Here is a 24,266-nt window from a genome sequence, read left to right on the forward strand (position 1 = left end):
CATTTCCACCACTGAGAAAGTTATACCTCTCATCATTACGCAGTAAAACTACGTAATATGAACTTCAAAAAAATATTTTTGAGAGGTTGTTAACCCGCTGCACGTACCACTGTTTTTAACTGCAATTTCACGTGCTGCCACTTTGCTATTGAATATGAGACGCGATAAAGAGTGCGGTTGGTCTTCACGCATTTCCGCATTCCACTACGTGATATTTTCCTGTCTGCCTCTTCACAACAACCACGTGTCGTGATTTGAGGACTTTGACCCTGTCAGTGGCATGTCGCGTTATATAATGACACGTTTTCCCTGGGGATATGTTTGTGTCTCATGGTATTAGATTTTTTTTAGTGTTTTTTCAGGCGACGCCTTTCTGGCGTATTCTACTGATCTAGCGATAAATAGAAAATAGATTCTACCACTGCTTGGCAACACTTTTGTCACTTGATCGTGTTGGAATTTGGAATAAACCCAGTGTGATTTCCGCTTTTGCAATAAGCGCAAGTTAATTAAGTGAGTCTTGGTTCAATTAAAAAAACATAACCAATTGAGCTAAACGAAACATTGGAACTTTGTGACGTCGTACTGTAATTTAGTATTTCTTGACCTTTTTAGGTCGTGAACTACATTTCTTTTTATCACAACCATTCGTACATTATGTTAAAAAGAACAAGTATTAAAACAGTATGGAGAAACATTTATACCTAGTTTAGTGGTCCAGGACTTACTTAAACCGTCAAACGAATCAATTAAAATACATTAACAAACTTTATGTCGTGCGCAAAAACTTCCACATTTGAATACTACGATATTTTTTCCAACTTCCTCGCGACACCCTGGCATACCACGCGGTCTTCCAGGCTTTGTCACGAGTACGTATGACGTCACAGTCGCCGGTTGTTGCGTCATAATCTGTACCGAAGATAGTATTGGCATCTGGGAGGTGTGTAAACACGTTTTATCGCCTTTATGTTTGCCGGCTGTCATCTGACTGGAACTATCGCCCTGTTTGTATGCTGAGTAACCGATTTTCCGGGAACCGATCATCGACGATTGCGAGTGTTTCTGGATTCTCCGTTGCGGGAAATCACAGCAAATGGGCTGAACACATAGTGGTGAATTCGGGACATTTAACTTTCTCATCAGTTCAAAGCGTGTAGGTTCGAAGTTTTTCGGATAGCTTGAGTGATTTAACCTCTGTGGTCAGTTTGATTGGCGTTAAACGGTTGTGTGACAAACTGGTAGAGATGAATGGATTTTGTCGCAAAAATACCCAAATATTTAGTTGACTAGGCTTTTTCTTAAAACTTTGAGAACTCAGATAAATTCTAAAATCTGACCAAGCTGGTTGATACAGCCTTTATCTGAGAAAACCGCCGCCCTATTTCAGTGATACTATAAAACTTTAGGCGTGCAAAGTGTTATTGACCTTACATAACATTGAAAGTCGCAAAGCAACCTTTGGGAAGAACTGAATCCCTGTTTACCCATTTTTTTACCCATGGTGACTTTTTGCGTGTCTGAAGTAATTGCGTATAGAATTTCACCCCCATGTGTTGCCTAAAATACTAAAACTACCTCATAGCGACCTTAACTTCGCCTACAAAACTTGTCACACAATAGCGTTGAATTGACACCAACCACAACCACGGAGGTGTGGTTTTTCATGCGTGACGCCTTTGCGGGAAAATCGAGCCTTGCAATTTGCTGACGAAGCAAACCACGTGGATACCATGGAAACTGTGTCAAATAGATATCTTGTTACACAGATGCTTAAAACCGGATACAGCACCGTTTGGAAAAGCTGGAATTTCGTGTGTAGGCGTTTGCGCGTGCAAATAGCGGATGCTAGATTTCGTGCTTGTTGCCTTAGCAACTGCCGCGGGCCCCCGCGTTAGATGAACTCAACGCACTTGAACCCGAGATGTCTTCCGTCTTAATCACTCCGGGTTCGTGTGATTAGTGATACTACGAACAAACAGCGCCGACAAGATGTGGTTAAATGGCATAATAGGCTTAAATGTTGGGCAATGAAAAACAGGAACAAAAATGCAAAAAGGCCACGTACAATGCATACCAGTTAAAATGTGGATAGGCATGGACACCGGAAAAAATTTTCGCAGAAGGGGCATATTTTGACACATACTTGTGATATTAACTGATAACGTATATATAGGGATAAATTAATCACCGTACAATCAAAACCTGAAACACTCCGCGAAGAGGTGATGGAAATAACACCAGAAAGTCAAGCATCGTTAGACTCGCTTGTTTAGACATTCACATTCGCTTCTTCACTTCACTTATTGAACATTCATTAAATTTTTGACAAAATATGTTTATTTTGAGGAAATCCCAAGGGGACAAGTGCAACCTCTTGCTCTTACGTGTCGGCGCCCATGTTGATTTGTCGCTGTTAAGCATTTTATAATTTTGCATTTCTTGTAATTAAACTGAAGTACAACACTTGGTTTCACATTACCACCGTTCTTCGCTTTGATGCGCCTCAAAAGTTGCGTGCACTTTGAGGTAGCAACAATTACTATGTGTTGACAACCAAATCCCCGCGCTGTAAGGAGAAAATCTCAGTGTTTGCTTTTTGTAACTACAGCGAGTTTTTGTATTTGACAATCTCCAGCTGCGTAGTCCCCAAGACCAGCGTAAATTTTTAATGAGCCGCTGCGCCGGTGTTTGGCCCCTGTTTTGTCACGTGACTCATTCATTGCTACGTCATATATTGGTGATTAGAATTTATTGTGTCCAGATTAACCCCCTGTGTTGACACGCAATGTGTTTATCTCTGTACACGTTAGTTAGTTTGCATTGTGACGATTTGCTTACGCACTGCGTTGAAAACAAGAATGTTTGTGTGACCAATGGGTTTGCTATTGATCATCGTACGTTATTCGGTTAATCTGATGAGACCATGTCAGTAGCTTGTACCCCCTACCCTACTACACTCGTTGTTTGCAAGACGACTGATGATTTGGCCAAATATACACCATTTAACACTGGGTGTTGACTGATTCTGATTAGGAAGCTATGTTGCTGCGTCAATTACCCCTACCCAACTACGTCATTGTCTGAATGTTTAGTTGCACAGATGCGTTATTGCGCAACAGGGATTGAAAGTACGTTGCAAAGCACTGAAAAACGTTACGTGTTGCGCAATAAAGCAACAATACTTCCTAATCAGAATCAGTCTTCCTAATCAGAACAAAAAGTGTTGAACAATATATATTTGGCCAAATTATGAGTCGTCCTGCAAACAACGAGTATAAAGGTTTAGCAGGGTATAGGCGACAAGCTACTGACATGGTTCCATATAAGTTGAAGTGCATTTTTCTTTAAGTTAAAAAAAAGTTTTTTTTAAGTGCGAGTTACAAAAAATGCAAACCATCAACAAAACCATTCGCAACTTATATTAATTGTAAAATCATTCGCAAAAAATTTGCCCTTAAAGTAAAAAGTCCCGTAGCTAGTCATAAGTTGTTTCATACAATTCTGACTCATTTCCTGGTTTTTCACGCTACGTTACCCACCCGCACCCCCACTCAGACCCCCAAACCCTACCCCTTTGAGAACCGCACCCCTAAATAAACAGTTATTTACCTAAGAGATTAAAGCAGACCTTTGACAGTTCCCCTCGCTTCGTCAAACGGTATCAAAACACCCAAAAGTGCCCGCGACAGCTGCTATTGGTGCGCATTGACGCGTGCAAGATGGTGTGATGCAGCCTTATTCGAGGTCATGACCTTTGAAGTCTTGCTTGCTTAAGTGCTAGTTGGCTGCCAAATCGTGTGGTGGGAATGTTTTCGTACGCTTGATTTGCAGAGTGTAAGTGCGCTGCTTTTGAACCATTGTCGCCTTCTCAAGTCTTTTGGTGCTCTCTAATTGCGTGTTTGTACGCTAAGAACACAAACTCATGGAAAATCGACTGCTAATTGACGAAAAAGACGCTTTGCTTTGGGTTTGGCATGTAAATTATGTAGTTTTTCTTGTTTTTGAATTGGTTTCAATTTTGACCTTGTACAGTTGTGAAACATGACCAACTAGATGGGAAATTGTTATAAAAAAATTTAAAAATAGGAGTAAATACGGTGGTTCACTGTATATGTTGCTTCAAAAACATTACAAATTATAACACACAAAGTTTTTTTTGTATGGGTCAATTTCTGTGTTGTCTTTCACCCTGTTATTTTGCGTTATTCACCATCTAATGTTAACGTACAGACACAATTTTGCATTTGAACTTAGGATAACTTTCACCTAGTTTCGCATAAAAGCCCCGCGCCCTTCATCATACGTTATGGTCGACAGCCTTTTTTCATTCATATGCAGCGGTGCGTGTGCTTTGTCTGCTTGCCCAGATTTGGGGATTTTACAGATTAGGACATTTTTTTCTCGGTCTAATCTTATGCCCTTTTTAAGACTGTGTTGTGTCTGTGACTTGTTTTGAAAAATATTTTTTTTGCAGCTTTTTAAAACTTTACTTGTTTGCTCCCTGACAATCTTTAAAGAATAATTGACCGTTAAGTTTATTTCAAATGCTTTGATAGCCTAATTAAATTATATTAGCACCTATGTTTACCCCCAAAGCATGCCAAATCGATCCCTAGGGGCAAATTTATGTCAAAAAGTTACCATGTTCCAAATGGATGTAGTGAAAAAAAAAGGCAATGAAGCAACGTTGAACTTTAAACACTTCGCCACACAGTTGTAGTGGGCATGGAACTGGATCTCGAACCCGTTTTTGCTAAAAAGCCCGAATTTTGCCCTAAAATTAGCAAAACAAAACTGGTGAAAGTTGTAAAACACAATGCATTAAACGCATCGTTGGAAATAGTAGTACTGGAGCGAAGTAAAGGTGTTATTTTTTGCGATAGTCCATGTAAATTGTGAGATTATCAATGTAAACATACTACTCAAATCAGAGTAAATGCAACGCCAGACCCGATTCAAACCGTTTTGATCAACATTAACTTTTTCCTGATTCAAAAAGTCAGACCCGACTTACAACTCTAATTTGACAAGAATTCGTTGCGTAACAAGTTATAGCAGACACAGGCAGACTTGTCAGTCGCAAATCCGCGTGTTATGATTCCAAAATCACCTGCGCGACTTGTCATAAAGCCATCAGGTCTTCGACTGTCGCAGCGGAAAAAGGAGAAAACCTCCTTAAAACGCGCTCAGACTCCAAGAATCTATTAATTCGAGCTCGTCGAAGGCCACCTGCAGGTCATAGTAACAGAATCCAGCCATTTTTCAGCAATTCTGTGACTCAAATCGGCCCACGAGCACCTAATCAGCGTTTGTTATGACATGCTCGCGCTGATTACGCGTATGTTTGTTTCCTTTGCCATTGTGACGTCATAAGGCATTAGTGCGGGCTCCCGAGCTGGCTTGAAGGGCCGCGCGGCCGCCGGCAATTTACGGAGGTTTATTTTGCTGTTTACTTGTTTGTTGCGGTGCGCATGCGCGTGCAGATTAACCGCGTTTGTGAGAAAATGACGGAGCCACCCGGGTTGGACTGTCATTGTTGGCATGAATCAGAATATGTTGTTGCGATGATTTTATGATTGCTTTGAGGTTTTTTATAGGCCGACAAATGTTGTCTGAAATTATGGATTGTTTGAGATTTTGTTTGCTTCAACTCTACACGTTGTATTAACCTAACGGAAAAAGGCGAAAGCCTGCGATGAAAAAATGAGCAGTCACCTGAACAGACATTTGTGTCCATCGTTAATGTTCACTTTGAACTTTTTGTTAAATTACCTTTGCGTAAAGGAAAACCTGCTACATGTAATTTAAGTTACTTTTAAGTAAAAGAAAACCGATTGCATTAGTATCAATATGTCTCTTGCTATTAACGGTTTGAAAGTTGTGCATTGACAGCGTTGACAACAGTGGACCGACAGATTAATCTACAAAACCTGATTTTAACGTGATTATATAATAAAGTTCACGACCTAGGAGTTTCATGTTTCGTGATTATACACAAAGCATAAAAGCAAAACGTACACTTGTCAAACTCAAAATGTTAGCAATCGTGGGCAACTTGGCCATTCTGACAGAGCTAAAGCCACACACAAACACTTTCAGTAATCTAAGCGTTCGTAGGCAGGCCTCGCGGAAGGTCCGAATATTTTGCCAACAGCAACAACAATATTGCCGCGAATTCCACGGGTTTTGACCTTTCACGTTTACAAGTCCAAAACTGCCATCAAACTTGACTTTAATCGCCAATGCAATGCACAGTAATGAACACTTCGGCCAGTTTTAATCGTTTCAACCAGGTCCAAAGCTCAACAAATGGTAGGTTTGGGTTCGGTTAAACTTGCTTCTCGAACTTTGGAGCTTGTGGCTAATGGTTTATGCCACATTGTATGTTTTATTCTTGAGATTATGAACGTCGTATAATTCCACACGATTATCCATGTTTTTTGGCTCGAGGCGCGAATTCCTGGTGTATGAAACAAAGTGTTGATGTTGCTTCCGAAAATAGGTACAAATTCTTTTCACATAGCTGCTTGTTGTGTTGAGCGATATAGCCTACTAGTTTGAAAGCAGGTTATCGAGGACGTGAAAAATCGCCCAACCTTTTCAATGCGATGCTTAAATGCCAAACCACGGCACCAAATGTATCTTTTATTAGATAAACCTTTATACATATAGAAAAAATTTCTACATATATCGTGTTACCTTTTCTAATGTACTTAGGTTTTTATAACATGTGTTTTCAAATAATATAAATTTAATAAATCGTTACCCACCAATCCTAGACTTGCTGTTGGCAGACGCAAACCGTTCTGTAATACTAGTAGTTGTGTAGTATTAGCGTGACGTGGTGAGTCTACATGCTGTTCCTCGAAATTAAAACATAAACAATAGCTGAATAACCTGTCGCTGTTTATTTTGCTCGGCCCGCCAACATCCGGGTGACTAATCGGATAGCTTTATCGCTATTTCCTGTCCGCACATTCGGGCCACGTGACTAACGCGACGGTCACGTGATTACGCGTGCTGAATCGACCAGTTGCGTTTAGTTGCTAAGAAAATCGGCAAAATCTACGCACAAAAATTCCCAAACGAGTTTACTCCGTATAGTGTTTTATTTTTGGTTTTAAACTGTTTGGATTTCGAATTTTATTTTGTTGTTTCTGTAGCACGTCTATGTGACGTAGACGTAGTGGCAAGTCTCAAAATGTTTTTTCAACATGAACGATCTTTAAATTCGGTTAAGCGTTTTGAAAAGCGTATCTTGTTGATTTAGTTTTAGTTTTGCTTCTTTGTCGTTGTTAAATAAAGCACACCATAGAATGGAAGCTTTTAACACCAAATTAGGTGGTTTGCAAATTAGAATTAAACGCCCATTCCGTTTAGCCCACTTTTTGCAAGTAAAAAAAACTTTTCGTTTTCACAATTCTATATGCATTAATATTTTTGCAGCAATACAGCAAAAACTATTCCATTACAACCTTTGCCAAGGCCTTTCTATACCAAGCCCCGACTATACTGATGTGTTCACAACACGTTGCGTAAGCCCTCCCTCTGTTGTGATTATTACGACACAGCCAGTGATTGTTGCACGACACGTGATCAATCGTTTCCGTGTGTGACGTCAGCACCGGATAGTAATTATCCTGTCCCGGCGCGCCAGCCCTTTTTATGAATGAACGCTGCCTGGGAGCCGGGTGATTTAGCACAGCGTGTATGAAATGCGTGATTTGTGAATGAATGAATTGGCAATTTTTTTGTGAATGAATGATCGGTGCATTGTGTGAGAACAATGGACGTGTCGTGATTTGTATCCCCTAAAAATCGTTTGATGGAGCCGTTGGAGTTGGACCAATAAAGCTATGTGATGAAAATATAAACATCCGCTTTTAAGGCCAAGCTGATTTACTTGTTGAGGGTTATGATACATTAAGTTTGTTTATGCCTTAATTTTCACATGAAATACAAAATGCAATTCATTGGAGTGGCTGATGCTTTTAAACGTGCCTTTTGATCACAAACTGCTTAACGAACAAAGCTGTGCAAAAAGGTAGCATAAATTATGTCAACATCATGCTTTGGTAGTCCAAAGGAAGTTGTGCAAATCGCGTCCTCTGAAAACGACCGTTATTACGTCATACACGAAAGGACGCGGCGTTGTCATAGCAGCGATTTGCGCTCAAATCGTGCGATTGCTTGTTAATTGCGTGTGCACATTTACTGAGCTTCCGCACTTGTTAGAATTTTTGTGTCACTTTTTGTGGGGAACCTGTTTTGGCCTCTCACACCACCTGCAACTTTTTGTTTTCGAGCTTTTGTCTTCAGTACAGCAGCCTTTGCACCTCTTACGCCTGCCTTTGGCAACTTGCTGATATACGAGACTAAGCGTGCCCTCGACTAACTTTTTGAACCTTACAAAACTCTTTTATACTGGTTAGTGTTTTTTATAGATAATTCAAATGCATTTCTGGTAAGGATAGGCAAAAAAATAAAGTTAAAAATGTAATAAACATTTAAATTAGGCCGTTTTTTCGGTAAAACCTTGCAGATTATGAATCTCTTTAATTAGTTTTGCTTGTCTATTTTTGTTGTACTTGTTTTAGCTCTGTTTGACGCGAGGAGTTTTTTAGTTTAGCGGCCTTTTTTTAGCACTAGTGGTTCGGTTTTGGCAAAACTAATCGAAAACAGATATTAGTAGCAGGGTGGAGGGCGTCGAGTCAGATAATGATCACGCAATACACATGTCAAGCATCCGGTCTTAGCTGTCAATCAAAACGCAGAAATTGTCAGACGCTTCTTCCTCTACTGGGAACGTTGCACCTATTTGCTAGAACCAGTTAAATTAAACGAAGCCAATTGAAAGAGAAATTACCATTAGCTGTGTTGTGAATATCGGTCACGTTATTAACGCGTCGGCATTGCTAGCCAAATTCTGACCCCAGACTTAGGACACACTTCTGGGCCCAACCGGACTTGTATGTCACGATTTCGTGACTGTAGCGCGCTTGACCAATCCCCACACTCACTTGTGATTGGGTAGTTATGATATGACGCGCCGCCCATTGACAATTTTTCAGCGTTTTTTTTTGTTACTCCCTTCAGTACCCGTTTCGTCAGATGACAGATAAGGCGGTTTTAAAGTCTCAGCTGCAGTCATTTGCTATGTAGCACACGTCCAGGTGGTAAACAAAGGAGTATTCGTCGCATTTTTCTTGGAGTTCGTCAGCAGGGTCAAACGAGGCTTAAATCATCGGATGCGAGGTGAGTAGGAATACGAATTTGCTGCGCAAACATATTTTTTGTCAGTAGCGTGCTTGCGTCGCGTCGACGACGACATCTGCTTGTTTAATATTTGATGCGGAGGTAGAATCCCATGAGAGGTTGTGTTTTGTCAATGGGGTCGCGTCCTTCCAGCTTGCGTTGTTTTGAGCTGTACTGACGTGAGGGTGGCCACCATTTCCGATTTAATCTGCTGAGGCAAAAAGGTGTCGAAAATCGACTGTATATGTATTTTAGTTATTTATCTACAGCATCTTATATGTAACAGCCATATTGTGTCGTGATTAATCCTGTTTACAGTAGCACTTGTTGCAAATCCACCCAAAACGTTTTTTGGGGCGTTTGTTTAAACATTTTTTCGCTAAAATTGCTGGTACAGGATACTCAATTGCTCTCAAAAAGCACGTTTAAGTTTAACAGACCATGCTTAAAATTTCATGCAAAACTAAAACTGGGATCGGCTCTGTTTAAAAAAATGCATTTGCAACGATTGTTAATTTCTGGTCATTATGGATCTTGTACTTATAACATTGGTCGTGACGTAGGAATTTTATGGTATATTTCATATACGGTAAAACAGACTGTACAAAAACCCTTCAACGACGCCCATTTTGTCGCTGTTTTTATAGCTGTCGAGCTGTCGTAAAATATCCTGTGACTCACAAATTTTGACCTCGCGTATGCCGACCCTTGCTTAGTTTAAATTAAAACAAACGTAAATCCATTTCACCTATCGTGAGAAGACCGTGCGTTTTTCAGCTTGTCCTATCGATTTTAGGCCGTAAAACTTTGCGCTGACGTCAAAATAGTCGTTTCGCTGACGTCCAATGGTCGTTTTCAAATGCGACAATCGCCTTGTCTGGCGCATTGTTTCCACCAACCCAGACACTAGAACATTGTGCGTTAGATCATAAACGATATGTTAAGGCCAGTGGCCGCAGTGCCATGACCTTTTAAGCCAAAACCTTTGTTAGATCGTCGCCTTTACCTTGTTTGGACCGATAATAACTCCTAATTTGTACTTTTGCGCTCTAAAATTCATGTGAGTTTTGGAGAAGGGATATAGTGACATTACTTTTTTGGCGTGGTAAAATGCCCAGAAATTATGTTTTTCAATCTGATGTAATGTCTGGATGCCTTATCTTTTGAGTTGTTTATAGGTCAATCTACCGCTTTGTTAATATTGAGGTCAATTTACAAATAAAGAAGTTATACAAACATGATTCATGCGGACTAAAGTTACAACATTTAATGTGAAAGCTTAGCAACACCAATTAGGATTCCAAACGAAGCCCTTAACTTCGTAAGCTATTTAATAGAAAAAATATTTTTTATGCTGAAAAATCTTTTGTTCAAAAGCAGTAAAAGAGGGAAATGCTTTTGAAGTTTGCTATTATGATTTTATCGCACTTCTTACTTAAAAATGAGGACAAAAAAAACATTTTTAGTGAACATAAATTAGTTGAGAAAACATATCTGATTGTAACATTTCTTGAAGTGTTCCATGTTTAATATTTGGAAAGCGTAATTACAATTCTTCCAACGTTTTCCGTTGTTTAAGAGTTTGTCATGAATCAACAAAAATTTATAGGAAGTTAGTCATAAAATTGTTTTATATTGAGCATTCTAAATTAGCTTATTTTCGTTTTATGACTTTACACATCATTTGTCTGTCTGTAGCACTTTAATAGCGTTTTGTTCTTGTGGAAATTGATGTTATTCGTGCGATTTAGGAATTCAAAACGTCACAATTTCCAATTTTGTCATATGATAATGGAATATGAAATTGGAACTAGTCATTATGGTAATTAAAGTGTTGCTGCTAAATGAAACATTTGTTACTAAAAAAGGATCTTATTTGTAATAAAGTCAGAATAACTGTTTTAGTGTGGGTTATAAATTTCCTTTGTGTGGTGGTCGTCGCTTTATTAATCTTATTGTACAATTGGTCGTACTAAATCCGTTAGCATTTACGCTGATTTTGTTGTAACTTGGTGTTATTGTGAAGAGTTTTTACAAGCAAAATATTTGTTTAAAAGTATCTGCTACCAGCTGGCTTTTTATTGTTGATTTAATGGCTCATCTTAGAAAAATGCGAAATCGCTCACCTACTATTCATGTCTGTGTTGACGAACTGCGATGACCGGTTTGTGTAAATATTGTGCAGAAGCTTTGAAATCCAAAACATCATCTTTGATTTTTTTGTCTTTTTATACTTGCGTTAGGTCACGTATAGTTATTTGTTTGCTTATCTTAAAAACTAGCACTGGTATTTCTAGCTGATTCCAAAGGTTGACAGTGCTAAACTGGTTTAAAAGCCATTGCGCGCGTACAAACTTAACGATAATCCTATTCTCATACAAATAGGTATCAACAGACTTAACATCCTGGCCAAAGAAACGCAAGCGCAATGTATAGGCAATACTTATCCACTCGCGTTTCCCACATTTGGCTTGTTTTTCTCGAAAACTAGCGACCGAACAAGCTATGGCAATGTCCACAATCCTTTAATCTACCTTCTATTCACCCACTGTTGTGAGACTATTTATAGAAATCTCGTTCCAAAAACGTGTGTAACAAACCACGGAAACTACAAGCATTTGCCGCGCTGTTTATTGCTGTGCAAGTCATGGCCCTGCATTAAACCCAGGATGCATCACATTTGTCGCCCATTAATCGCCTAAACAACGCGCCGTCGTTGTCGACAAATTGGCTCTAGTGAGAAAATCGCTTAACAGGGCTTTGTGGCTACGCCGTTTAGTCGCAAATGAACCCGGGTTCTTACGAAACCTTAACTTGGCACGATTACTCAACGTGCGAGATCGTCTCAAAAAGAGCTTTACGGATAATGCCTTGATGCCTCGTCGGTTCTGTGTAGGATTCATCTCTTGAGTTTCGCATTCAAGCATCGGACCAATCGCAGCTCACCAGTGTGGGCGTTCCCCTTGACGCGCTCCACTGACTTTCGCACGTGATTGACATCATAAGAAAACATTTCTGCAGACGGCCCACAAACTGAACCGCAATGCCCTGCAGGATATTCCCCATATTTCAGTGCAATTTGTCAGCGAAGAGCATTGCATCAGCAACACGTACCCGAAAACTCCTATAGCAGTGACGTTATACGCGAGAAATCTCCCCTTCTGACAAAAATAATCGAATGCAAGTTCCTTTCCCCCGAATGTCACTTAGTTTCGAATCTGTGTAGCACTTTTCCGGTTTACGACCCGCGCCGTTAACCTCCTGACGTCACCTAGGGGGTCCTGTGACGTCGCATCGTCACGTGACATCCGACGTGTACTGGAGAATGTTGTTTTGCAGGCGGCTCTCCTATTGCGTGTAACCTTGCTGTTTACTCAAGCTGAAAGGCAAACACGTTCCGTTTCAGGTTGCAGATCACGTGACTGTGCCGTAAATAGCCTTTTACCTGGAATCGCGAGTTCGTCTTGGTTAACGATTCAACTTTGCTCTTGCGGGTTTGGTCGCTTCTTGGCCTCGCAGAAATGTTTGTGTGTTGAAGCCCTTTACGATATTTGATCTTTTGCACACTTACGCTGTGCCGCGTGAACTCGGAAAAATCTTGTTTTGTATCGAAAGCCTTTCACAACGAGTGGGGCTGCGTTTGCTTTAGAGTACTGTGTATATATTGCTGTACAATTTTTTTAATTTTAAAATCGACCTACAAAATATCATTTTGTCAAAAACATCTGCAGACATTTCAGATTTTAAATGACCTTGTTTAAACGTTGAAATGGGCTTGTAGTTTCCTATCAATATTTTAGTTTTTTCGACGAAGGTTCCTGCAAGTCTTTTTGTGACTGTTTTGTTACGTTTGAGCTTCAGTTCGGTTATGTGATCTATGACATGTTACCAGCGATCAGGGTCGCATCAATGCCCAAAAACGTTTTCTAGTGTTACAAAATTGCACGTTATTTTGAACAACAAAGACAAACAAAGTGCGTACAAGTGTTGGCAAATAGTCATGTGACCAAAGACGTTGCGTCAATATTTGCCACGTCAGAGGTCGACTCCTAATCGGGAACCCAAGTGAGAAAATCCTTACTTAAACAATCGACACTTCATCGCCTACTACACCTTTAGTGTTTAAAGCGTTTCGCACTAGCTACTGTCAAAGGCGTTAACCCTAGCGCCGAAAACCGGCTTTTTGCCTTATCTGTTATCACTGCTAGATAGCATGTGCGTAGGAAGAGCACAATGTATGGCGTTGTACGTTCCCAGTTCCTTTTAATACGATGCCAGTGATTGTTTAGTCGAACTCGCGCTTTTCCCTTATCTCTGGTCTCTTCTACGCTCTCGTTTATTGGCCTAGTTTGATTTTTTGGTGGAAACATTTTCGTTGATCAAAATCGAAAGTGACTTACCTTTAAAAAAAAGATGAAGCTTCTATCAAGTTTATAGATCATTTAAACTTTCTCTATGATTTTCTTTTTGCGAGAAAAAAATTTGTGACAAGATACTAATGTGACTTTGTGCGTATACAATTTTAAACGCATTTACAAATAAGCAAATTTGTGCTTTTTTGCCATTTAAAAATAGCAAAACTGGACCGTTCAGTCAAGCAAAACCGGTGGAATAGGTAATATCCGTTGATTTTCAGACAGTGCCTTCCATCGGAAATGCCTCGGCGGCTAAAATGGCTCGAATACCCCTAAAATTCTATTTGTTGTGTTATTGTCTGATATGTGCTCTGTAAACTGGTTAAAATTCGTGGTAAATACGCATCGAGCAGTTTCGAAAATATTTCTGAAAATATGATTTGTTGTTATGTGCGATTGGGCGATCACATGGTACGACGAAACATTTCTCCTCTCGTTGGCTGGTGCGTTACGTCATTATGACGTCAGAAGTAGCCCCTCTTCAATTTTGCGGTTTCGCAATTTTACGTGCACAAATGGGAATGCACTGAAAATATACGGCCCAATACAGATTTGTGCGACTTATATAGACATGGGCCGACGCGTCACAATTTGTTATTGTGTCACATTGCTAAAATGCAAGAATAAGTGTTTGTTCTATACCCAGAACAGTGTGGCAAAATACTCCGTAAAATCGCTTATATTTTTCCAAGTGTGTATTTCAAGCAACTCGTTAGTTTGTTTTCATTCAAAGCTGGTTAGCAAGGTACCTAATTCTTCCAATCAGACGCAATGACGCAATTCATACCCTAATTTTTCTTCAGCATGTTAATTTAACTGAAGCTATACCCACTTTAGTACGTTGATTCTTGTTGCATTGTCGATAAACTAGTGGAAACTTCAACCTTTTCACGAACTCCCACCAAAAAAGCATGCTACCTCACACAATGTTTTGTCCATTTATCAACGTTTTGTATGCGTAGAGTCTAACCCGATAAACCAACTGCGGTATGACGTGAGGCAGGAATTAAATTCCCGTTAAATAATTAACTTTAGTTTTTTTCCGGCATAATTAACCGCAAATTTATTTGATTTTTGTATTTCGTGGTCGCTCTAGTTGTACCTGACTTCCTGTCCTTACATACGAAAATCAAAGAATGTTAAATTCGCATCTAGGGACTTGTGATTGACGGCGTTTGTGTATTTTTCATCAAATGGGCTTTTTCTCTTATTTGAAGCTGGATTCGACATTTCAAACACGGAAGCCAACCTCTTTCGTCATACAGTTGTCGGATTTAATGTACTAAAAATGTAACCTTATGCAAGTCCTGACGACGGTTTCCAATTACGCACTTATTCCAATCAGGTAGTGACGTCATGTTGCGCTTATGACGACACACTCCCGCCTTAAGTCTCGAAAGGGAAGTAAGACTATTCGGTCATTGCGGGAAAATTACACTTTCGTTTGTTGAGCAAAAAATCCCGCCTATGATGAGTAACTAGAGTAAGTACAAGGACGCGGTTCTTTTCTCCATTTCGGTATAACAAGGCACAAGTGCGGGGCGTAGGCGTATGTGTAACTTTTCTGTGTGTATTCGTCTCATTTATGAAGACAATGAATCAGAATTTTATAAAAGATTTTCCACTTTAGAAATCACGTTTACTAAACCACTGACTTTTTCACGGAAAGTTATCAACGTTAATTTTTACGTATTACTACTAGGTGATACGACTTTTAATGAAGACTGGGCGTAATCCATACTTTCACCATTCTCCGACGCATAAAACACAATAAAAAATAAAATTATAGATATTTTGGTACCAATTTCTACGGTAACAGCATGTGTTTCTGGTTTAACGAAAGTGTGCTTTAAAAACTCGTGTATTTTAGCCAGAATCGCTGCAACTTGGGCAAAATCGCATTAACATTGAAAAGCGATGGAACCTCGCAGAAAACGAATCGCTACCGAAAAAATGGTCCTATAAGACCGAGCCATTTTCCTTGTCCTCGCGTTTGACCAGCAGAAGGTGGTGTGTGTGCGCGCGCCATGGCGCATGTGCACGCGTGTGTCGACGCACGCCCTTTTTTTTCCCTCACCGGACGTCGTCATTGAAAGAGGCGGGCACTGGGCTTCGGTGCTGGATATAAGGCTTTGCTGGGCTGTGAAGGCTAGGTTATTCTTACCGGTCTCTTGTCCGCGACCATCAAGTCTTAGGTTTGTTCATTGTAAGGCTTTGTATTGTATTGGCGCGACGCAGAGAGCATTGAAATTGGGTTTGGCATGCGGAATTGCATTACTCGCGGATTTTATTGGCGTTGATGTATCAGCTCGACAGGGCGATGACGTTGGATTATTGCGTTATTGGACAGCAGTTAGCCGTTAGTGTCGAACCCTAATTCCGGTTCAAGACCCAAAAATTGCGTTTTTGCCTTAGAGGACGAAACATGCAGGTTTAAAAAGGTTTAAGTAACAGTGTTTAACTCAAGTTTCTTTGTTCTGTCTATTTTCCTTTTGGAATCAATTGGTAACGGATATATATGTGATTATGTGTTGTTTTGAAACAGGCTTTACATACATAAGATAGGAAAATTAGCCTTAGTGACGCCAAATGCTGTGGCAAACTGGAGTGTACAGTGCCAAATTGTCTTGTGAAGTCGGTCGGGTGCTATACACCAACTAACACACCGAAAATGAAGCTCAAAACTATGTACGCTTGCCTTAACCGAAGAAGTACCACTGGTAGGTAAACGAGCGGAAGCTATAACGCCTGGACTGTTGTATTTACTGTAGCCAGCTGATTCAACTGTGTGCTACACATGCGACTATTTAAGGCGATTTAGGGAGGTGTTTTTTGTTGTTAAAAGATTGCGTTGTGGTTGTTTTGAGTCGTTGACTGATGGTGTGTTGCTGAAATAGGTTGTTTTAAGTTGGTGTGCTTTAAAACTTGACAGGTGTTTAGATTCGGTTTTCACACTTTGTTTTGTTTTGTAGAGACACCCTTTGAACCCAGCGACAAAAAATCTTATCAACAAACTACCAAGTTACAAAAGCCTAACAAAAAGGCCGCATTCAGGTAAGCCATTTAGTTAAATATTATCAAAATAAAATATACTTCAATAAACAAATATTTAATCATACAAATGTGCTTACAGGCCAAAGTGGCAAACGCCCTCAAAGTCCAAAACAGCGACTAAGAACGAAGACGACGATAGTACCCCGCCTTCGGATCTCCACTCTCCGCCGGCAAACTCACCTCAGATCCCCGCACAAGTCGATACACGAACCCGATCTAAGTCGGCCCGCTTACCCCTGCCGGCGAGTTGCCAGACCACTGGTGGATCAGCCCCTACCTCTCCTTCCGCCATCTTGGATCGGCGGTCTCTTCCAGGTAAATTTTTAAACCAACCCTAATCTCTTTAAGTTGTCAGTAAGTTTTTGCTAAGGAATCTTTAATAATGTGTTGTGTTGTTACGTCAGGTGAACTGCCTTCCCCTATCAAGCCGTTGGACAGTATGGCAAACCCCTTTGGCTCGATGCCAGAAGTTCGAACGGACGAAAATTGCAATAGAGAATGGAAACACACGTTCGACAAATCACAGGTAGAAACACCTGCCAGTTGCACTGCAATATACTTAACTAAAAACTCGAAACAATAAAGTTACTCGAAACCCGCTTTTGTGTATACTTTACTAAAAGCGATGCATGTATCTACAGGACAGTCCACCCTTCGTTGCATCTTTTCCTCGATACGATCCAGTGGCTCCTGACCCGGTGACACGTGATGACGTGTTCTCACGAAGTTCTCCTACCTGGTCAAACGGTGGAGGTCAGTATAATACAATTCTGACATATATAATAACTTCTTGTCTGGGCAAAATACTGATTCGAACGATTGGATTTTTTAAAATACACAGAGATTTTAGTATGTAAACTATGTATTAAGTGAATTAACTATTTGTGTCTTTCTCATATTGGTAAAATTGGCATTGTTAATCAATTAAAACCTTGTGTCTTCAACAGCTGACAACTCGTGGGATAAACGGTTTCCAACTAGCGTGGGCGAATCCGATGACGGGACGGTAAAACTACTGAAAGCCCTTAAGCTAAGTTCTCTTCAACAACAAGCAATGAAAGACTCACAGTCATCGCCCGCCCAGCAATTTGGTGGTGACGAGTTTGAGGACTTAAAAAACGAGATGATGAAACAATACGGTTTTGTCGGCCTACAAGGCGCCGTGGCGTTTGCGCCTCGTACCGAATCAGGCGCTACAATGGATAGTTTATCATCGATGTCTTCATCCACATCAAGCCTCGTTACATCGTCTGCTGAACGAACCGCGGCGCCTTTTGAGCCCGTAAGGACATTTTGCGATGAACACAAGTCCACCGTCACTACCTGGTCAACTGATTTTCAAACTGACTCACATGCGCCATCAAGTGCCGCGATCCCTCGCCGGGCGTTTTCGACGTCCGCAAAGGAAGTAAAATGGAGCGAAATTCCTCCTTTAATCCCTCCGCGGGAGCCGGTACGTCATCCCCGGAGCTCTCCACCTCAGCGTCACTCTTCCACTCCGTCGCCTACGTCAACGTCACCCGTAACCATGGGAACAAAGACTCCCTCTCCCGTACCACCGACGTCAAGACCGAAATACCAGACGCAGTCGTCGACCACCACTGTGTTTTCGGCCCTTCCTCCTAGCATGACCAGCTCAAACCCGGTTATCCTACCTATTATGAAGGATGGGAAGCAGGAAAGCCACACGCATTACTATCTCCTACCTGAAAGCAAGGTAAATTTAGGTTTACCAGTTTGAAGTTTGCAAATTTTGCAACTGTGACCTCATGAAAACTGTTTTTAAGAATTTTTTTTCGTCCAACATGTATCTTAATTTCCGAATTAATCTTTTTTTTTCAAACCCGTGAACCTATTACGGTAATAAAAATGATGCAATTAAGGGTCAATTTCACTTTTCTAAATTCCTGCTTTGTTTTCAACAGTCCGCCGCTGCGAAAAACCAACGTAGCCAACAGAAGTACGAACCAGCGAACGGAATTGCTCGACCCACACCCTCAGCACGGGTGGCGCCCTTCAACCGCTCGACGGGCGCACCCCCGCCACGCCCACCTCCACCCACCAGCACCACCTTCACACCGTTCACTGCATCTTTAGGTGAGCTAAATTCGATTTTGTGTCTAAACATGCTAGTGTCTGATGATTTCGAATACTTTTAACGGGCTGCAGACCGTGTAGCTTTAGGTGAATGAGTTAAAATGAGTTAGAAAACGATGAAAATGATACCTTGCTATAAGATTTATGGAAAAAAACTCTGTTTCTTAACGTTACATTTTTTCTTATTTAGCGCCAGAACGGTCCTCACCCAACCATCTTTCACCTTTATCAACTTCCAACCCGGCTTCAACCTATCCACCGCGCCGTAACGCTGTTTCTCAAAGCACGAACTCATCCTTCCACGCTCGTTCGACCCCGAGATATTCGGAGATGGGCCGCGGGGAAAAAGTCGTGGCTGTCCAGGGTGAAGTCTTCGGCGTTACCGATGAAGAATGCCGATCAGCGCTGCGACTTAACGAGTGGGATGTGCCAAAGACCATAAACTACCTTAAGGTGTGTTTCACTTTAAACTCATTTAATGTAAAAAATACCCCTTTTCAATAAGAAATAATGATGTTTTGATTTATATTTGAGTAATAGTTTGAGAATTTTCCTCAATTTAGGCAAAAAACTAAAACGCTTTTTTTCATCAGGTCGAACAGTTGTTCCGTATTGGCGTTGCACCACGTGACGTATGCCAGCACATCCTCCAATCAACGTCGTGGAATTTACAAACCGCGTCACGTGTTCTTCTTGAACAGCATTGCCGCAGATAGTCTCCTTTGACCTTTGAACCCGTCGGGTGCTAAAATTTCTCATTCTGTCGACTGCATTTGGCAAAATCATCGTTGGAGCTGATCTTATGCGATTTATTACTGAAAAGTGCAAAGCAGTTAGTGGTGTGTGGGCGCGTGGACGCCGGGCCCGGGTGGAACCAAAGTACCTCAATTACTGTGAAGTGTTGCGTGCCGGGCGACAGGGCCGATCGCGTCGGTAATACTAAGCCACTGTTTCGTGAAGTGATTGTTTCTCTTTTCGCCGCATCCTTGCAATCATAGTCCCTATGTTTTCACAAGTCCCCATCGCATTGATGTCGTCGCTGAACAAAAAAGAAGAACGGCTTTTACTGCCTAATAATATTCTGCCCCGATGATTAAAAATAGACTTTCAGCGCCACGTGAATGATACGATTAACTGCTCAGCCCTTCTATTTTATTTTTCTTCGCAGTTTTTAAGTTATTGCAAAAAGTCTTTGTTTTTATTCCCTTATGTGTTGACGACCTCAGCCCCTATTAAGTCTATAGCGTCCAAGCGAGCCGGTTTTCGAGTCGTTTACCTAACTTGTATTTTTCGTCGCCCACTTCCTTTTTGCAGTATTGCTATATCGTTGTTGTTTTTTTCTTTTATAATATTTCTGTTCTAAGTATGACTCTATTTTTTTCCTTCTCGTTCCGCACCCACAAAATTCTCTTTTTATCAGTTTACCAAATGGCAGCGGAATACAAACATTAAACTTTCAACATTGTGCTGTTGCTAGAAGACAACGTTAGAAGGAGTAGTTTCAAGTTCTGGAAAAAAATTAAGATATGAGACACGCATATTTTAGGATCTTCTACATCAAACTTTTATAGATAGATGTACCCAGTGGTGATTCAGCCGGTTCGCACCGGTTCTATAGAACCGTCTCACGAAATTTTATGAGATCAGCGAACCGGTTAGCATTACTGCTTACTTTCAATAGACTTTTTGTAACAGAAGCGGCTGAAAAAAAAGACTTTTGTGATAGAACCGGCGGACAAAAAATTTGAATCCCACCACTGGATGTACCAATATTTGGAGTTACATGTTGGTGGACTGAAGGGTGCAAAATTCTATTTCTTTAAAAGTCTCGGTGTGGCTCAATTTAAATGTGTCTGTTAGCAGAAGGTGTATGATTTGTAATAATAAACTTGGCACTCCTGGACTGCTATGATGTTGGCAGCATTTAATTAGATTAAAACCTATGGACTACTGCTTCATTCGTCTTAAAGTCATTTTCAAAATACCACCCTTTTGTGTTTACAAAGTAAAGATCTAAGGATTGTATACACGTGATATAGGAACCCAAAATACATGTGATATCGGAACATAAAAACGACGACAGGGCTGGAAAACCGTTTTTTTTAACTTTGTTAATTTAACGTTGACAGACAAATGCTTAGTAGCAGACTTCGCAGGCCGTTTTATCTGCATGTTTCACGTAACGTTTGTGAAAACAATGGATTATGTGTTATAACGGTTTGTAAATAAACTGTTTAAATAGTAAAACAATTTTATGGTTGCCTATATCATTGGTCGGCACCGCCGGTGCGCGGCCGGGTGCCGGGCCGCGAGGAGTTCGTTACCGGGCCGTGTAATTTTAAGGATAAGTGCTTTAAATCATTTTCATCGTGTATTCCGGGGATGATAAAGTAATTTAGGCGTTTTTATTGATGAATATTTGTAGTTTTATGAAGGCCGGTCCGTGATAAAATTTAACTTTTGAAAGCGGTCCGCAGTGCAAAAAAGTTGCCAACCCCTGAACTAATATTACCTGATGAAACCTGTGTGATAAAACTCATTACTGAGGTTGCTGAATTTACTCTATGTCGCCCACTTACGACCATATTGCACAGTTGAATCATGCGTCGATTGGAGGTACGCATTTTGGACAGTTCATGGAAATACAGACATATAAAACCTTAGTCGGGATTCTGTAAAGCGTCCTGGGTACGAACCCCGTAGAAAAACAAAGTTTCACATAAAATTTTCATATTTATAAACAGAAATATTTCTTTCGGATTTTTTTATGTAACGCTTTCTTATAAGTTATTTAAACCCTATTTAAACTTATTACCAAGCTAATTGTAAGCGATAAAATTTCAATGTTTTTGACATCCTCTTTTGCCGCAACACTGACATCATTCATCAAAAAATTTGTAACAAATCAATAGCAAATAAAGATTTGCAAAGCTTGCGTTTAGCATGAAACAATTTCCAGGACAGAGCGCTAAAAAAACAAGTTTAAGTTAAAATAACTTTGGAATCATATTTGTGAGTTGTTTATACGGTTATACGGCTAAAGTTGTTGGGTAAAGTTTTTTTTTAAATAATTTGAAATATCTCGGCTAAAAAACAGTTTTAATTTTAAATGCACGTTGAAAACTGTCGTACTTCACTACGTGAGTCATTGTCTGTTTCTTATCAATGCCTACAAAAAGTATTTTTTAAAGATGTTTTGCACCTAGACAACAGTTTGTAAGCCTCGAATTTACTTGTCAAATAGATCCCAACCCCGGAAAATTGCAAACACGGTAAACAGAAGTTGACCAGACCAAAATCTATTGCATACAATTAATAAAAAAATGTATTGTCGGTAGATGGCGTTTGCACATCACGCCTCTTGCTTAGATGCCAAAAAAAAAACTGATCGGGATTCGTCCCCGGGAGAGTCCTGGGTTCGAACCCCGTGAAAAAAAAAAAAACAAAAAAAAAAAAAAAAAAAAAATACTTCGGTACCCGGGGCAGGAACTTGGCCGAATGGTCTGGCGCGCCTGACCCACATACAGACATAAAAAAAAAACCTTAATCGGGATTCGTCCCCGGGAGTGTCCTGGGTTCGAACCCCGTGAAAAAAAAAAAAAAAAAAAAAATACTTCGGTACCCGTGAAAAAAATACTTCGGCACAACATTTTACAACCTTCCTTTCATAATTCATGGCATATAAGCGTGTCATCCGCTTAGCGGTTAGACGTTGTCACATATTTCTTTCAAGCTCTGTCGATTCGAGCAGCATCGAATTAGCTGCACAAGTGACGTGGCATTTACTGCATGTTTAATTCGCTCTATATATTGCAATCTTTGCCTTCCCCTTGATTTCTTGCCGTGGGGTCTTCCATGTAAGCACAAATATTCCAAAGTTTCCGAGTGTCGATTTATGTGTCCATAATATTTTAGACATTGTTTTTGAAATTGCATGCATTGAACAATTAAGGGATCAAATTTGCAGGGGATGAAAAGCCGCATATTAAAGTATAACCATCAAATGATCAAAACTTCAATACAATAACATTTACAAAACCAAAACAGAATATTTGTTTACCACTTAAGCCTAAATAGCGCTTTCATGCCCTTTGTGTGAGATCAATGCAATAGCAAAATAACTTAATTTTTTCTTTAGGATTATTTGTCAAAGTTACGCCAAACTGGAAACCAGTCGCTTTTAATGTAAGATCGTTTATGTCCTAATGAAAAATTGATTGCTAATGATGGCGTGTGCATAAATCGTTGTCAAAAATCCAGCACAGCGTGTGAGGCTCCCAACTGTAGAAAGATTACGCTGTTTTTTTAGACAAGAGTCGCATTTTTACGTCACCATCTACTCTCTGTACGTACAATGGCGACGTCGTGTATTGAGTAGGCGGTCTCCTGCACTGCATTTTCAGTTTACTGTGAAGCTTTCCAGGAGACGGATTGAATAAGGAAGTGCAGAAGCGATTCTTGGCGCTACTGAATACGGGCTTGGAGCCTTAGGTCACGAACGGTAGATTCAATGGTTTAGTCAAACAATATTAACTGCAGTGAAAGGAGGTCAAATCAGTAAGCTAAGGCTACAGGTTACACACAGCAGCAGTTGTACATTTGTGGATTGCGTTTGAACATTATTTAGGAATATATTTAACAAATTGCGATAATAAAGAATACTGATGCTAATTTGGAACATTTATATACTTTTAAGCCATGGCATGCCAGATACTTGAACTTATGCTGTGATTCACACCAAACAAAAGTTAACTATAACAATTGACGTTGTAGGGAACGAAAATCCATGATGTAGTTCCGGTTTTAGCAAGCGATTGTGCTAATTAGCATTAGCATGCGATGAACAACTATAAAGCAGAAGTTTATAACGCGAGCATGTTCATAGAACGAATGTTCGCTGATACACTGCACGCGCAGTTCACTGAAGAAGTTCAAAACACATATGAATTACTGAACTTTTCATTGTGGTGGCTTTGCAGCGTGTTTAGAGGTTACCATAGGGTTAATAAACGAAAACCGAAACCTACATACATACAAGGTAGCTGTTTACAAGCGTTTTAAACTATGTTTCAGCATCAAAGTAATTGTTTCCAAGTTATCAAAAACTTATGTAGTGGGTAATATGGGTGTGGGCAACTTAACAGGAATGAAAAATAGTTTCTTCCTTGTTGTGTGCTGTCAAGAATGTTTTAGTTCCTGCTGTCCAAAGGTCAGTGAAGCGGAACGCGTAGAAGGAAGTCGTTGGGCCAATTGAGCGGCAGCAGTGATTTTCATTTTTCTCTCATTAGGCGAAAATAACTAGGTTTCAAATTGCTGATGGACGAGCTTGGCCCTTTTGACATATGTAAACATAAGTGTACTGCTGCACGAACTCAAAGTATTGACGTAGCTTCCGCCGTTGCGTCATAGCGCGACGCGTATTGGCGTCGGAAATAATGACTG

The 24,266-nt window shown here is 40.3% G+C and overlaps 1 protein-coding gene across 1 annotated transcript in view; it reads left to right on the forward strand.

Moving 5' to 3' along the window:
* The window catches only part of LOC145230497 (activated CDC42 kinase 1-like), a 66,907-nt gene extending 46,623 nt beyond the window's left edge, over positions 1–20,284 (forward strand). Inside the window, exons 13-20 of the mRNA XM_080095932.1 lie at positions 16,646–16,727; positions 16,807–17,042; positions 17,132–17,253; positions 17,369–17,480; positions 17,675–18,444; positions 18,653–18,824; positions 19,015–19,277; positions 19,418–20,284. Of these exons, the coding sequence (XP_079952058.1) occupies positions 16,646–16,727; positions 16,807–17,042; positions 17,132–17,253; positions 17,369–17,480; positions 17,675–18,444; positions 18,653–18,824; positions 19,015–19,277; positions 19,418–19,540 (1,880 nt within the window). The 3' untranslated portion in view covers positions 19,541–20,284. The remainder of the gene's footprint in view (positions 1–16,645; positions 16,728–16,806; positions 17,043–17,131; positions 17,254–17,368; positions 17,481–17,674; positions 18,445–18,652; positions 18,825–19,014; positions 19,278–19,417) is intronic.
* Positions 20,285–24,266: the final 3,982 nt, after the last annotated feature.

This window comes from Phallusia mammillata, chromosome 5 (genome assembly GCF_965637545.1).
Source record: "Phallusia mammillata chromosome 5, kaPhaMamm4.hap1.1, whole genome shotgun sequence".
Taxonomy (NCBI): Eukaryota; Metazoa; Chordata; class Ascidiacea; order Phlebobranchia; family Ascidiidae; genus Phallusia; species Phallusia mammillata.